Below are 16890 nucleotides of genomic sequence, written 5' to 3' on the forward strand. Positions count from 1 at the left end.
TGATAGCCATCGTTTACAAATAAATTATTTTGGTGCAATGTTCTGCCCCGATCTCTCCTTATGTTTCAGAGGCAAAAGCCAAACTATTCTGTTACACAAAGGTTAGTTGGCCTTCGATACCCTGAAATAAGAGATGACGGGGGGAGGGAGGAGGGGGGTGGGTAGGGAGGGAGGGGGAGGGAGGAGGGGGGGGGGGGGGGGGTAGGGGGGGGGGGGGGGGGGGGGGGGGAAAGGGGAAAATAAGCAGCAAAGGAGGTTTTTTTTTTTCCGGGCAAATGCTCAGTACTTCACGTGCCTCGTTGATCAACACTCTCTTCGTTATTGCCACCACCTTCGGCAGGAGTGGGGGGCTCAGCAGTGAAGCTGCGTAGGGAGGCTCTGGGTGTTCCTCTTGCCAGTGCGACTGTGCCAGAGAGATCCTGCTTCATTCTCTAGTGGACAACTTCCAGTGGCATGACTAGGAATGGGGAGGAGTCTCGGAAAGATATCGGAGAGGGACACACTTTGATCTGGAATGTGGTTGCTCTTCCTGGAGAGCTATATGAGGACTGCAAAGTTAAAAAAAAAACAGTAAGAGATATAGGCAAAGCACGCCGACACTATCGGAAACCATGCAGCTGTTATATAAACGGGCCAGTGGATGCATTAGCAATTCATTGCAACTATATTTTAAAATCCGCTGGCTTCCCCTTATCTCCAATCTTCTTTCCTGTAGATACGCAATTTTAATCTCAGCTACCTGGCACGAGTCTGAAGAAGGGTTTCGGCCCGAAACGTTGCCTATTTCCTTCGCTCCATAGGTGCTGCTGCACCCGCTGAGTTTCACCAGCACTTTTGTCTACCTTTGATTTTCCAGCATCTGCAGTTCCTTCTTAAACACAAGAGTCTGAAGGGATCGGATTCACTTACTCAGCGGGTCAGGCAGCGTTTCTGGCTCGAAGGGCCGAATGGCCTACTCCTGCACCTATTGTCTATTGTCTAAAAGGAATAGGTGATGTTTTGGGTCGAGACCCTGCTTCAGACCAGATTTTCTCCGATTAATTTTCTCCAGAGATGCTGCCTGACCAGCTGAGTTACTCCAGCTATTTGTGTCATGTCTTGGGTGTAAACCAGCATCTGAAGAACCTGCCCACAGATTCCCTTACTCCCCCTTTTCAATGAAAATAGTTAATCAAGCAAGATGTAAAGTGGGCAGCCCATCTGATCTCATCCAATCTCCACCGATTCATTCTAAGCTTCACATTCAAGGATAGTTATACCAAAGCTCGCAATTTAAGGAGTTAGTAATTAAGCCAACTATGAGAATGGAATATCCTTCACAGTGAAGCCACAGTATCACCATCTAAAATCCACATTGCAGCACTCTGGATTTGGAGTATTAGCCCTTGACCACTGCAATCTGGCAGAGCACTATATCTGAGGAGGGATGTGCTGGCTCTGGAGAGGGTCCAGAAGAGATCCCAGGAATGAGTAGGTTAACCTTTGGTGAGCGTTGGTCGGCATTGGGCCTGTACTCGCTAGGGTTTAGAACAACGAGGGGGGACCTCATTGAAACATACAGAATAGTGAAAGGCTTGGATAGAGTGTTTGTGGCGAGGATGCTTCCATTAGTGAGAGAGTCTAAGGCAAGAGGTCATAGCCTCAGAATTAAAGGACGTTCTTTTAGGAAGGAGATGAGGAGAAATCTCCTTAGCCAGAACGTGGTGAATCTGTGGAATTCTATGCCACTGATGGCTGTGGAGGACAAGCCAGTATTTTTTTTTAAAGGCAGAGATAGATAGATTCTTTAAGGCAGAGATAGATAGATACTCCAGTACAGATGTCGGAGGTTATGGGGAGAAGGAAGGAAAATGTGGTTAGGAGGGGAGAGAGAGATCAGCCATGATTGAATGTCAGACTTGATGGGCTGAATGGCCTAAAACTACTGCTATCATTTATGGCCATATGACCTTATAACTGAGATCACAGATATCAAATGGACTTTGTGAAATGATTGAATGGTGGAGTAGGCTTGTTGGTCCAATCCTATCACATGACCTTATGAGCTGGAAGATTTGGGATAATTATAGCAGCACTACTGCTGCCCCAACGTCTGAGTTTTATAAACTCACCAAAAAACGTGTGTCCTTCCCAGTTAATATGGCTCATTTAAACGCTGTGTTTACCAGTTTAAGCCTGTAGCAGCCAATCTACTGCAAATGTATTTCTCACATGCGTCGAGGAACATTTCACAGTTGATAATCCTGTCAAATGAACATCCAAACACGTCGACAAAAAAGTATTCACCAACAAATGTTAGTTACAGGAATAAACCCAGAAGTCATAGGTCTTGTGAATAACGTAACATTTTCAATATAGGGAGGTAATCTAGCGAGGGTTCAAGTTAGTTAGTAAAGAAAATGGGGAAAGTACAGGAGGCTTGTCAACTATTTTTTGTAGTATTACGAAGGGTTAATTCTCTATAAAGAGATGAGCCCAGCTCTTCGGAACTAAATTAACTGAAGTGTGTATGCCTCAGAGGGCGGTGGAGGCAGGTTCTCTGGATGCTTTCAAGAGAGAGCTAGATAGGGCTCTTAAAAATAGCGGAGTCAGGGGATATGGGGAGGAGGCAGGAACGGGGTACTGATTGGGGATGATCAGCCAATGATCACATTGAATGGCGGTGCTGGCTCGAAGGGCCGAATGGCCTACTCCTGCACCTATTGTCTATTGTCTACTGTATGTAAATACCTACCATTCTGGATAGTGGTGAATTAATTATGCAGTTTAATTACTAATTTCTGAATAGACATGGCCACTCAGTGGATATAATTAATTAATGTAATGTATCATTTTTATTTTGAGAGAATCTAACCAGTGTCATCTATGCACAGATGCAACAAAAATCTAGTATCTATGTAGTGTTTTCAATGGCACAGTATTTAATAGAAAAGTTACAAGACAAACTCTTGAAGCAAACTAGATACGTGGGTAAAAATGCAGATATCCAAAAGATTAATCAAAGAGAAAGGATTATCTTAAAGAAGGAAAACAAGGTTGAGGAAAGACATTTCATTAAATAGATGCTGCCTGACCTGCCGAGTTACTCCAGCGCTTTGTGTCTATCTTCATTTAAGCAAAATCTCTGAGCTTAGTGTTGTGGCAACTAATGATTCAGCTACCGATGATGGAATAATATTACTTCGGCATAAGGTAAATAGGCTAAGAGCCTATATTTGAGAGAATGTGGATACCCCAGAAGATTGTACTGTTCGACGATGTCAGGGATTTAGGGGCAAGACTATGTGCAGCTTTTTACAAGCAAGAATGAGGATTTTAAGCCAAGTGCTAATGGGAGCTGACCTTGGCAGATCAGCGCGAGGTGCCAGGATACGAGTGGGCGGAGTTTTGTATGATTTGAATGTTACAGAGTGTGTGCTGAGGAATACTGACTAGAAGGGCAATGAACAGTCAAATAACAAAATGTGGATGAGTGTTTGACCAGCAGGAAGGCTAATGCTGGGCAAAGTAGGGCAGTGGGATACAGATTGAGGACCTTGGGCAAAATAATAGTCAATTGGCCCAAACTCAACATGCGGCTCACCGAGGTTCCAAATAGTCTGGTTCAATCTCAGATTGTTGCTGGACAGAGATGCACTATTAGTCAAACCTTTAACGGGAGAGCGGTTATGGGGACCACGTGGGTTTCCTCCGGGTGCTCCGGCTTCATGCCGGATTCCAAAGATGTGCGGGTTTGTAGGTTAATTGGCCCTCTGCAAATTGCCTCCAGGGTGTAGGGAGTGGGTGTGAAGTTGGGATAACATAGGACTAGTGTGAACGGGCGATCGAAGGGCCTGCATCCATGCTGTATGTCCGAACTGCAACCTGTAAGCTTACAGTACTTTATCTGTAAGCTGAGATTCCTTTTACCAATGGAAAACGGTAGCTGCAGTTTGCTCTCTCATTGTAGTTCTTCCCACCGCCTATCAATGGCAGTGAGACACACAAAAATATCCCCCTGCAAGTCACACATCATGCCAGCCTTGGATAAATGGGTAGAATTTATTACCCAAAACCTGTAAAGATCTTATACTAGTGTCCACTCTTACAATAGTGTATGCTCAGTCACCATAAACCAGTGGTTAAAATTCATCCTCATCTGATATTGTACTAAATTCAAATTATTATCCAATACTTAAATTATCCATCTGATATTGTATTAAAAAATATACACACTGGAAATATATATATATTTTTTAAACTCTCATCTTGCTAAACAAGCACCATATCTGTCAACTGGTAAACACATCAAACGTCACCATATTCTGTTGGTTATTAAGTGGATGATTGCTAATAAAAATATTTTTTCCAGCATCTTCAGTTCTTTCTTAAACATGCTAATTTGAGGTGGTTTGCATAATTTATTTTTGGTATAATCTTGCTAAGCTGGTTAATAGTAAGTCTGGGTGTCTGTAAAAAATTGAAGCTTCCTAAAGCTGAACTGTGAGTGAGATGTCGCTGTACGACACTCCTCACTATAACGGCATGATGACTTTTCAAACTTTTAGATGGATAATACGCCAAACAAGAAGTACGTTCAGAGTCCCCATGTTCAATTTGGATTTTTTTTGTCAAGAAAGTTCAACGAACAGATAGGAACAAAGAGAGAATGCTGGGCACAGAATGGTTCAAATGAAGCTATGAAATTGCACAGGTTGACAGGGATGGCAGGAGCATTAGTTCAGTCACGATGGTAAAATGCACTGCGACACAAGTGTGGAACCTGGAACTAAAGTGACACTGTGAAGCATGAACCGTCAAAGGTGAATCCCAACATGCAGTAAAAGGCGTGAAGGAAGCATTTGGCCAAAACGCAAAGATGGGCAGCTCTGGACAGGAACGCCATGGACAATGCATGCTTCAGACTGGGGTTCGGAGGTAATTAAAACGTTACCTTTCCGTCTCTGAGTCACATCCTCTGTCTAGTTGTGAGCAGTGGGGCGGTATGGAGATAGCAGACTGCTGACAATCTACAAAAAACTGACAAATTAGACAAATATACAGAGAGACGGCACAGCAAAGTGGATTAGTAAATAGAAAAGATTGAACCGAGAGATTTAGTGAGGAGTTTTCCTTTTGCTGTACAGTTTGGTTTATTCAAACGACACGCTATCGCTGAGCCTTCCTGCAGCAGAATGTAAACAAACGTAGATGAATTCTGGCCTTTTGGAACGAAGGCAGACAAAATCATAGCCACCTCCTGTAACCAGGGTTGTGTCATTAACATCACAAAGTCATGTTGGCTATGGATGTAATTTGACATTTTCTTTATGAAGCTGTGTTTTATACGTTTATAAACAACTACAGTGGACTTTCCCTGGGAGTTTACTGTACCAGATCTCTCCAATGCTGTCGCTAATACACAGAATTAATTATCACAAACTTACTGCATCGGAGCTGGCTAATAACATCACAATGCTGTGCATCGGTTTGATTAATGGGCCCTTCGTGTAGCTCCCATTCAGCCCAGCAGGGCGGCCGACTCTCCCGCCGAGCCACGGCCACACCTTGACAGTAGGCCTGGCTTGCCCACCGCGGGCCTGGGGACTCACCTGGAGCCGTCCGAAGCTCTTGTCCTGCTTGACCCCAAAGACCGGGAACAGGTCAGTGAGGAGGTCAGTGACGGCGGTGGACCCTGGACAAAGGGCCGTTTTCAAAATGGTGGCGGGAGGTTGAGAGGATCGCTGCCGCCATGGCAACAGGCCTTTCAGGTCAGGATAAGCCTGCCCTCTTAAGTACTTTGAAACGTTGTTGGCACCAGAAACATGCCGACTCTTTGTGTACTGTCTCAGTGAAGTCTACTAGAACACTGCAAACACACTTTTGTACTTATCTATGATATCTATAGTATGAATTTAATGGATTGTATGCAAAATGAAGATTTTCACGGTGCCTTGGTACATGTGACAATAAACTATCGTCATCACCATCACTATGATACCCCAGCAATAATATCTCAACAGAAAGAAACATTAGCTACTCGCTTGAAAAACTAAATTCTTCTACTCAATATTCGCCATCCTTTAAGCAACAAGTGTTGCATGGTCCTCGAGCCCTACTTGAAAAGCACAGTCCGGTTTATTATGCTGATTTAGTTTTAGTTTTAGAGATACACCACAAAAACAGGCCCTTTGGCCAACTGAGTCCGTGCCAACCAGCGATCCCCACACACTGAAAACTATCCAACACACAGAATTTACAAATGTTACCAAAGCTGATGAACCCACAAGCCTGTAGGTCTTTGGGGAGTGGGAGGAAACCGGAGCACCAGGAGAAAACCCACGCGGTCCCAGGGAGAGCAGACAAACTCCATACAGACAGCACATGTGGTCAAGATCAAACGCGGATGTCTGGCGCTGTATGGCAGCGACTCTACCGCTGCGCCACCATGCCGCCCTTGATCTGATACAGCACTTGTTCGTGGCGAGTAATGATGGCTCCTGCGGGATTTGGGGGCTGATTTTCCATTGAAATGCATGCTGTGCTGTAAATGAAGGCAGTGTACAATGTGTGTCAGCCCTGGTAATGATCAGCAAGAGGCGGGCCCGTGACTGTAACATTTTCAGATTAACAACTGTTCGACTTTGCATCTTCACTCACTGCTGGAGAAAGAAGCACAATTAATGAGACAGGATATTGAAAGCAGCACTCTGTCACCATGACAGCCTGCGACACGGCTTGGGGGAAATAAACCAAATCGTTATTCGTTGATGTTCTGCATATGTTTTTGATGAGACTCATTCCTAGAGACCATCTAAAGGGGCTGTCCCACTGCGGCGACCTAATCAGCCAGTTCAGAAGAGTGTCTTTGACCTTCAAGCTCGAGGGCACACACACACACACACACACACACGCACGCACACACACACACACACACACGCACACACACACACACACACACACACACACACACACACACACGTACACACACACACACACACACACACACACACACACACACACACACACACACACACACACACACACAGATACACACACACACACACACACACACGCTCAGATACACACACACACACACACACACACATACACACGCACACACACACACACACATATACATACACACACGCACACACACAGACACGCAGGCACACACACACACACACACACACACGCAGACGCACACACACACACACAGACACGCACACACACACACACAGACACAAGCACACACTCACACACACGCACTCACCCACTCACACACACACACAGACACACACACACACACACACACACACACACGCACGCACGCACATTGCAAAGACGGGGGCCAGGGGAAAGCAGGGGAGCGCTGTCTGAAATTCACACCCTCGATGAAGAGGAAAGTAAAAGACGGCTGCACAGTGTACGGTAAGTCCTTTAGAGAGTGGGGGGGGGGGGGTGGGGGGGGGGGGGTGGGAAGAGAGAGAAGGGGGGGGGGGGGACAAGGGAGGGAAGGGGGGGAGAAGTAGTGGAGAAACTTTTAACAAGTCAGACAACGTTTAATAAAGTTTAGCGGGCATTTAACCTACTGGTCGGCTTTCCTTGGTCCTGAAAACTCCAATGAGCCAATTAAAATGCCCGGTCAGCGAAGGAGATTGCCGATGGCTGCCCTCGACTGCCTGTAACTAAATAGCGACCCCACTCCACTGCACTACGAGTTCAAAAGAACCATGCCGACCAATATTTACTCCCGGAAAACTTTTCAACATGCTGAAAATTTTTCCTCAACCAAACTGAGGCCGCGGGTATTCGGGAACTTCCCTCGAGCATGAAGGAGAGTTCCAGTGACCTTGTAGGACCTCCTAGCACCACGTGTCGACCATGCTGCGAGTTTGAGTCGAGGGCAAACTCTTCTGAACTCGCGGATTAGGTCGCCGCAGTGGGACAGCCCCTTACGGTACGGAAATATGCGCAGCATCCACGTATTTCCTCTGAATGTCCCCAACGCATGTGGGGGAAACTCTGATGGCTACAGTGATGGAGTAGGTGGTTCACCGAGCAAATCTCTCCGGTGAACGCAATGTTGCCGAATCACAAGGTAAGCGCACCTCACAGAACTCACAAGGATCTGAGAGAGGGAATAACACCCGCTCTCATGGGATACAGCAGGAACAAAAATCAATAAAAGAGCACAATATTTACATTTATCAACTAGATGTTCTTGACAAAGGCACAGAAGATGTGGCTTCATGTTAGGGAAAACGGCGATGCGTACCGTTCACGAGGAATGTTACCCCCCGCTCCCTGTGATACGGGGGCCACTGTTCTCCGGGTGCAGTCTCACCAATAGCCTGTACATTTGGAACAATACTTCCCAATTTTCTAAACGACAATACCACTTGTTTTCTTAAAGCAAGACCACCGGCGCTGTACATGGCAGTCGTAATGACAGTTGGCAAATCAAATTCCTTGTATGTTTATGTGCGTGGCTAATAAATTAATTACAAATATATTAATTACAAAAATAAATACTTGTTGCACTTGCCCGCTCACTTCTTGTGACACATGCACTACACTACACTGTCATTATCATGGGATTTTAGAACTGTTTGGATAAGGGTTACCTGATTACCATTTAATGAATGAAACCCCAGTAAACTGACTGAAATAGATACACGCTATGTGTCCTTTAGATGAGATGTTAAAACCTCATGTTCATTTAGGTAAATGTAAAAGATCCCACGGCATTACTTGATTACGAGGATCGGAGTCGACCGCAGTGTCCTAGTCAATATGTATCCCAAACTCAACTTCACAACGACAGTGAACCAGGTCACTATCATGTTGTTATTTGTGGAGTCTTCCCGTGTGAAGATTAGCTGCTGTATTTCCTGCAATCTAGCACCAAGCACACTTCAAAAATGTGCAGGAACTGCAGATGCTGGTTTCAACCAAAGACAGACTCAAAAAGCTGGAGTAACTCTGCAGCATCTCTGGGGAAAAGTAATGGGTGACGTTTCGGGTCAGGATCAGACAGAAGAAGTCTGAAGAAGTTGCTGCCTGACCCCCTGAGTTACTCCCGCTTTTTGTGTTACACTTCAGATTCAGATTCAGGTTAAATTTTAATTGTCATTGTCAATGTACAGTACAGAGACAACGAAATGCATTTAGCATCTCCCTGGAAGAGCGACATAGCAAATGATTTGAATAAATAATAATAAGTGTCCGGGGGGGGGGGTGGTGATTGGCAGTCACCGAGGTACGTTGTTGAGTAGAGTGACAGCCGCCGGGAAGAAGCTGTTCCTCGACCTGCTGGTTCGGCAACGGAGGGACCTGTAGCGCCTCCCGGATGGTAGGAGGGTAAACAGTCCATGGTTGGGGTGAGAGCAGTCCTTGGCGATGCTGAGCGCCCTCCGCAGACAGCGCTTGCTTTGGACAGACTCAATGGAGGGGAGCGAGGAACCAGTGATGTGTTGGGCAATTTTCACCACTCTCTGCAATGCCTTCCGGTCGGAGACAGAGCAGTTGCCATACCATACTGTGATGCAGTTGGTAAGGATGCTCTCGATGCTTCAAAAATACTTCGAAGTTGCTGGAGTAACTGAACGGGACAGGCTGCATCTCTGGAGAGAAGGAATGGGTGACGTTTCGAGTCGAGACCCTTTTTCAGACTGAGAGTCAGGGAAGAGGGAGACTTGGAGATATGAAAGGGTAAGGTGTGAAAACACAGATCAAAGGGGACAATTATCAGGGAAATGTAGAATGGTGACAATGGAGGCATATAATCAATAATATTGATAATAGTGAAACTAGTCGGAGAGCTATTCAATTGCCTTAAAAGCAATCTGGGACATCCAAAAATTAACATGCAAGGTGAATGTTTAAATTCCAGTCCTTATTTACTGGAAAAATGTAGTCCTGCAATTATATTAGCAATCAACACAGATGAAGTATAAATGTTACAACAGCAATCAGTTGATGAATCATGTTCCATTAGGAATTCAGTGCACAGAATGGCATTTCATTTTGCATTTAGACTTTAGAGATACAGCATGGAAACAGGCCCTTTGGCCCACCGAGTCTGCACTGATCAGCGATCACTGCGTATACTAGCCCGATCCTACACACTAGGGACAATATACAATTTATTTTACTGAAGCTAAATTAACCTACAAACATGTATGCCTTTGGAGTGTGGGAGGAAACCGGAGCACCAGGAGAAAACCCAAATGGTCGCAGCGGTAGAGTTGCTGCCTTACAGCGCCAAGGGACCCTGGTTTGATCCCGACTACGGGTGCTGTCTGTATGGAGTTTGTATGTTCTCCGTGTGGCCTTGTGGGTTTTCTCCGGGTGATCCAGTTTCCTTCCACACTCCAAAGGCAAACAGGTTTGGAGGTTAATTGGCTTGATAAAAATTGTGCCTAGTGTGTAGGATAGTACTATTGTAGGGGGTGGTCGCTGGTCGGCGCAGACTCGGTGGGCTGAAGGGCCTGTTTCCATGCTGTATCTGTAGTCTGAAGTCTTATATGAGCAAGCCAGTGGCAAAGTTAACAGTAGATGGTCAGGACATTTACCACCATTGCGTCTGCTCTTGGTGGATCGAACCACAAGACCATTTCTAAGAACGGGGGCGTGGTAGATAGTTATAGAACTGGATGTACATGGAAAAAAATGGGGGCAGGGAGTAAATGCCACCCCTCTCAGATACAGTGAGTTGCTCTCCAGCGAGCAACATTTTGGCACCAATTAACAGAATGGACACAAAGTGCAAATGTGGGTGAGGCTTCATTCGGAGTTGAATTCAACCAAATTCCAAAATGACTTCTTGCACCAGATCAGATTTTAGATCAATGTGGCCAAGTCATGAATGTTTAAACTCCACAGGCTGGTCGTGTGTGAATTAAATGCAACCAAAATTGGAGCAAGTGACCGCTCTTGATTCAAAGCCAAGATATCTTGGATTCTCTGCTTTTGATGAGGTCAGGATGGGTTACTTCTCGCTGAAGTAAAGCCTCATTGTCCTGAGTCACAGATGGCAAGAGACACAAAATGCTGGAGTAACTCAGCGGGACAGGCAGCATCTCTGGAAAGAAGGAATGGGCGACGTTTCGGGTCGAGATACTTCTTCGGACGGTCAGACATGAGACGAGAACACTCAGAGGTGGCAAATGGCGGTGATGGCTTTAAGGAATGATGCAGTTTGATCAGCTGGATCCCTTCTCACCAAGAACAAGTTGTTTTTTTCCCCACAGTTTAGCAGGTTGATGGTTCAATGGCAGAGGTTCAAAGCTAATACTGAGCACCAGAGCCTTACTTAATTTGTCAAATGTTTATTTAATACACATTGGCCAGATCAGCATTGCCAAACGCCAAGAACAAACAGTTCCTTCACAAGAAACAAAATACCGCTCTGCCATTCATGCAGCTCTAATGAGTCTGTTCCAGCACCAAGTAAATCTCAACGTGGGAACTCTACAACAGTTGAACATTTTCAGTGGAACAAAGTGCTCTCCAAATGACAATAAAGCAGAAACAAAGAGCCTGCAAATACCAGCATTAATTTCCCCAAATTCCCTTGCACAATCAGAACTCTTAAGAGTTTCCGAGTGTCAACATGTGTGTGCAGAAGATCATAAGTGATCGGAGCAGAATTAGGCCATTCAGCCCATCAGATCTACTCCACCATTCAATCATGGCTTATCTATCTCTTCCTCCTAACCCCGTTCTCCTGCCTTCTCCCCCCGTAACCCCCTGACACCTGTTGGCTTGGTGTATGTGTAAATTGTCCCAAGTGTGGGTAGGATAGCGTTAATGTGCGGGGATCGCTGGTCGGTGCGGATTCGGTTGGATGAAGGGTCGGTTTACGTGCTGTATCTCGAAACCAAACTAAAGGTAGACTATTAGATCAGCCACGTATGCCAGCAATGACTCGATGGGCCGAGTGGCCTACACTTGCTTCTAAGTTGCAATGCCTGCAAATCCACCATTCGGCTTGGCTTCAAACTTATTAAACTAGTGTCATGATTTGTTTTTCTTGAAATGCCAGTTCGAGGGCTGAGGAGCGAGAAATGGATTTTATTTCCAACCCCAAATATGAAGATAACCATATAACAATGACAACATGGAAACAGGCCATCTTGGCCCTTCTAGCCCGTGCCGAACACTTATGCCCCTGTCCCACTTAGCGAACCTGAACTGAAACCTCTGGAGACTTTGCGCCCCGCCCAAGGTTCTCGTGCGATTCCCGGAGGTTTTTGTCAGTCTCCCTACCTGCTTCCACTACCTGCAACCTCCGGCAACCACCTGCAACCTCCGGGAACCGCACGGAAACCTTGGGTGGGGCACAAAGTCTCCAGGGGTTTCCGTTCAGGTTTCCTAAGTGGGACAGGGGCATTACTCTCATCTAGTCCCATCTACCTGCACTCAGACCATAACAGATTGTGACAAGTGAGATTGTAACTTGATGAAAATTTACATTGGATTTCCATGCAAGGGCAGGGACTTGGGAGAATGTTACAGAAGACACATTTATGGTAGTGTGCAGAGTTTGTGCTAGCTGGAGGTAATGCAAACAGTGTTTCTGTACAGAGTATACACAGTACACACTGTACAGCTATTCCCAATGTATTTATCTAGCTATAGCAAGGATATAAAAATTCACAGTTTTGCCAGTTTACATGATATCTACATCAACTTCCAGCTGGAATGTAATGTGCTTACACAAGATAAATCCTATCTTTACATTTATTTCAATTCCGTTGCGATCAATTATACTCTGGAATTAATTGTGCAAAATAGTTCGGTTTAGTTTATTGTCACGTGCACCAAGGTAGAGTGAAAAACGTTTTAGTTGCGTGCTATCCAGTCAGCGAATAGACTGTACCTCCCTACCATCGAGGGGATCTACCACAGTCGCTGCCTCACAGTTGCTGCCAGCATCATCAAGGACCCACACCATCCTGGCCACACACTCATCTCTCCGCTGCCTTCGGGTAGAAGGTACAGGAGCCTGAAATCTGCAACATCCAGGTTCAGGAACAGCTTCTTCCCCACAGCCATCAGACTATTAAACTCAACTCAAACAAAAATCTGAACTTTAATAGCCTATTAAACTTATTTATGCTTATTTCTGTGTGTGTAGCACATCATCGGTGCCCCGCTCCCTGCCATGGATGCCCTCCACCAAAAACGGTGTCTGAGACGGGCCGGGAAGATCATCAAAGACCCCTCACACCCCAACCATGGACTGTTTGCCCTCCTCCCATCAGGGAGGTGGTACAGGAGCCTCAGGTCACGTACTAGTAGGATGAGGAACAGCTTCTACAACAATACAATCACACTGCTGAACTCGGAGTCCCGCCGATAGATTTCTCCGGTCCCTCCGTCCCCATTGTTTAATTATTCTGTATTTTTTTGATTATTCTGTATCTTCCCTCTTTCTATTTTTTTTATTTCTTTATGTACAACTACTACGGACTGACGCAAAACTGCATTTCGTTGTACTCATACGTATTTGTGCGATGACATTAAAGTTGAATTGAATTGAATTGAATTGTGTGTATATATATTCAATATGGACACACTGATCTGTTCTGTATTTATTTATGCCTACTATATTCTGTTGTGCTGAAGCAAAGCAAGAATTTAATTGTCTTAATGACAATAAACTCTCTTGAACTCATGAACTTGAATTGAGTCATCCACAGTGTACAGATGCAGGATTAAGTCAATAATGCTTAGTGCGAGGTAGAGTCCAATTAAAGATGGTCTGAGGATCTCCAATGAGGTAGATGGTAGGTCAGGGCCTCTCTCTTGTTGGTGATAAAATGGTTCAGTTGCCTGGGAAGAAACTGTAGTCTTGCCTACTATGTTCTGTTGTGCTGAAGCAACGCAGGAATGTAATTGTCCTATCAGGGACACATGACAATAAACTCTCTTGAACTTCAACTTGAACTGTCCCAGAATCTGGAGATTTGCGTTTTCACTGCTTCTGTGTTTTTGTACAAGAAGCAGACTGAAAATGACGGAGAGAGATTGACACATATTTCCAAATATGGGTACGAGGAAAGACAAGAGGTCGACAGTGCTGGCAGAAAGTAGGGGGGGGGGGCACCTTCATCATCTCCTACTCAGGATGGTTCTTTCAGGAGAAGCCTGGAGCCATCCGAAGGGATTCCACAGGGTTTGGAAAAGCAAGTGGACAACATGTGGAAACTGATCTACTCTGAAGAACAATTGGAGTAAAATATCCGTCCCTTTTCTAAATACCACTTAGAAACAGAGAAAATAGGTGCAGGAGTAGGCCATTTGGCCCTTCTAGCCAGCACCACCATTCATGGCTGATCATCCAAAATCTGCCTGTCGTTCCTGCTTTTTCCACGTATCCCTTGATTCCTTTGGCCCTGAGAGCTAAATCTTCTTGAAGACATCCAGTGAATTGGCCTCCACTGCCTTCTGTGGCAGAGAATTCCACCTGGCAGGCGGAGCTGGCCGAGCCGCCATTGCTCGTTCCCTGAAGGCCAGAGAGCGGGAGGAAGGAGCTGGCGATGAGGACGGAGGAGTGGGGGCCGGTGGGAGAGGTGAGGGAACCGGGGTCTGGCCTCAAGGTCGCCCGTGGGAGGCTCCCACCCCATGGGTCACAAAGATGGAAGGGGGGGGAGAGGGACGCGAGTTTGGTGATCGACCAAGGAAAGGCGATGGCTGGAGGCCCTGCAGCAGCCTGGGCCTCGCCTGGATCGGGCACCGCTCATAACAACTGGAGCATGGACTGGACTTTGGGAAATTGTGCCGAATCCTGGCGCCTCTTGCACACGGGATCAGTGGGTTATTTCTGGACAATTGCTGATCGGGGATGGTATGGTAATACTCCACTGGACTGCTTGAAGAAAATAACTCCACTGCGCATCAGCTCGTTGCACATGTGACAATAAAGCACCATTTGAACTCTTGCAGAACAGAATGACTCCTGCTGTCAGATGCGATCTGATGTGGATCTGGGTCAGGTTATGACAGTTAAAAAGACAATATCCACCTTGGTCAGTTCAATATTTTCAAAGTATTTTGTGCACATATCATTTTTTTTTAATGTATTGGGGAGATTAAGAAATCAAACAGCAGAACCGAACTTGTTGGAAGGCAAGGTTGATAAAAATGCTGGAGAAACTCAGCGGGTGAGGCAGCATCTATGGAGGGAAGGAATAGGTGGCGTTTTGGGTCGAGACCCTTCCTCAGACTGATGTGTGGGGATGGGGCGGGGGGGACGGGATGAAGAAAGGAAGAGGCGGAGACAGTGGGCTGTGGGAGAGCTCGGAAGGGGAGGGGAAGGAGGGAGAAAGCAAGGACTACCTGAAATTGGAGAAGCCAATGTTCATACAGCTGGGGTGTAAACTACCCAAGTGAAATATGAGGTGCTGCTCCTCCAATTTGCGGTGGGACTCACTCTGGCCATGGAGGAGGCCCAGGACAGAAAGGCAAGATCTGTCTAGTCCTTTTTTGACTTAACTATTGAAGAAATGTCTGAAAGGGGCAAAGTGACAAGTGAATGCTAATCACCAGCTGTACATCACTGTAAAGGTCATGGATTTCATTACATTATTTGCTTATAATTTGGGACAGTGGACATTGTGCAGAGCAATATTGACCAATAATCAAATCATGTGAATGGTCACCACAGAGCAGATCATAGAAATGATCTCAAGACTCTCAGGCAGATGTATTTAGTCTGGTTTGATTCAATACTCTCCAGTCTGAATCTCCGACTGAGTGAGTGATTTAGTTACGGGATCAGTTTACCGCTTCCCACTGCATTAACAAACAAGGAGGCGGTGCAGAGGAGGTTTACCAGAATGTCCAGTTCGGTTTAGTTTTAGTTTAGATTATTGTCACGAGGTACAGTGAGGTACAGTGAGCTTTTGTTGCGTGCTAACCAGCCAGCAGAAAGACAAAACATGATTACAATCGAGCCATTCACTGCGTACAGGCACATGATCAGGGAACAACGTTTAGTGCAAGGTAAAGCCTGTAAAGTCCGATCATAGATAGTCCGAGGGTCCCAGACGAGGTAGATAGTAGTTCAGGACTGATCTTTGTTTTCTTGTAGGATGGATGGTTCTGTTGCCGGATGACAGTTGGGAAGAAACTGTCCCTGAATCTGGAGGTGTGCGTTTTCACACTTCTGTACCCCTTGCCAAATGGCGGAGGGGAGAAGAGGGAGTGGCCAGGGTGTGACTGGTCCTTGATGATGCCGCTGGCCTTGCCGTGGCAGCGTGAGGTATAGATGGAGTTGGTTTGTGTGATGGTCGGGGCTGCAATTTCTTGCGCCTGGATTAAAGGGTTAGCTACCAGGAGAGCTTGGGTAAACGTGGACAGACACAAAATGCTGGAGTAACTCAGCGGAACAGGCAGCATCTCTGGAGAGAAGGAATGGGTGACGTTTCCGGTCGAGACCCTTCTTCAGACTGAGAGTCAGGGGAGAGAGAAACTGGAGATACGAAGAGATACAAAGAACAAATGAATGAATGGTATGCAAAAGGACAAATCAAAGCCCAGGAAAAGTTGGATTGGATAAACTTGGATTGTTTTCTCTGGAATGTTGGAGATTGAAGGGAGACAATAGAGGTATATGAGATTATAAGAGGCATAGATAGGGTAGACAGTCAGAGACTTTTTCCCAGGCGAGCTTTGTCCAACATAAGGTGAGAGGCAGAAGGTTTAAACTATAATGGAGATTTGTGGGGGAAGTTTTTTCATACAGAGTGGCGGAGCCCTGGAAAGCGTTGCCAGGGGGTGGTGGTGGAGGCAGATGTGACAGTGGTGTTTAAGAGGCCTTTAGATGGGGGCACAGACGTGCAAGGAATAGAGGGATAGGGGTCATGTAGAGGCAGATGAGATCAGTTTAACTTGGCCTCA

The 16890-nt window shown here is 45.9% G+C and overlaps 1 protein-coding gene across 1 annotated transcript in view; it reads right to left on the minus strand.

Moving 5' to 3' along the window:
- Positions 1-219: 219 nt before the first annotated feature.
- Positions 220-16890, minus strand: part of bicd1a (bicaudal D homolog 1a) — a 134604-nt gene continuing 117933 nt past the window's right edge. Inside the window, exons 8-9 of the mRNA XM_055650182.1 lie at positions 4934-5009; positions 220-548 (exon numbers count right to left, since the gene is read on the minus strand). Of these exons, the coding sequence (XP_055506157.1) occupies positions 4962-5009 (48 nt within the window). The 3' untranslated portion in view covers positions 220-548; positions 4934-4961. The remainder of the gene's footprint in view (positions 549-4933; positions 5010-16890) is intronic.

Source organism: Leucoraja erinacea, chromosome 19 (assembly GCF_028641065.1).
Source record: "Leucoraja erinacea ecotype New England chromosome 19, Leri_hhj_1, whole genome shotgun sequence".
Lineage (NCBI taxonomy): Eukaryota > Metazoa > Chordata > Chondrichthyes > Rajiformes > Rajidae > Leucoraja > Leucoraja erinaceus.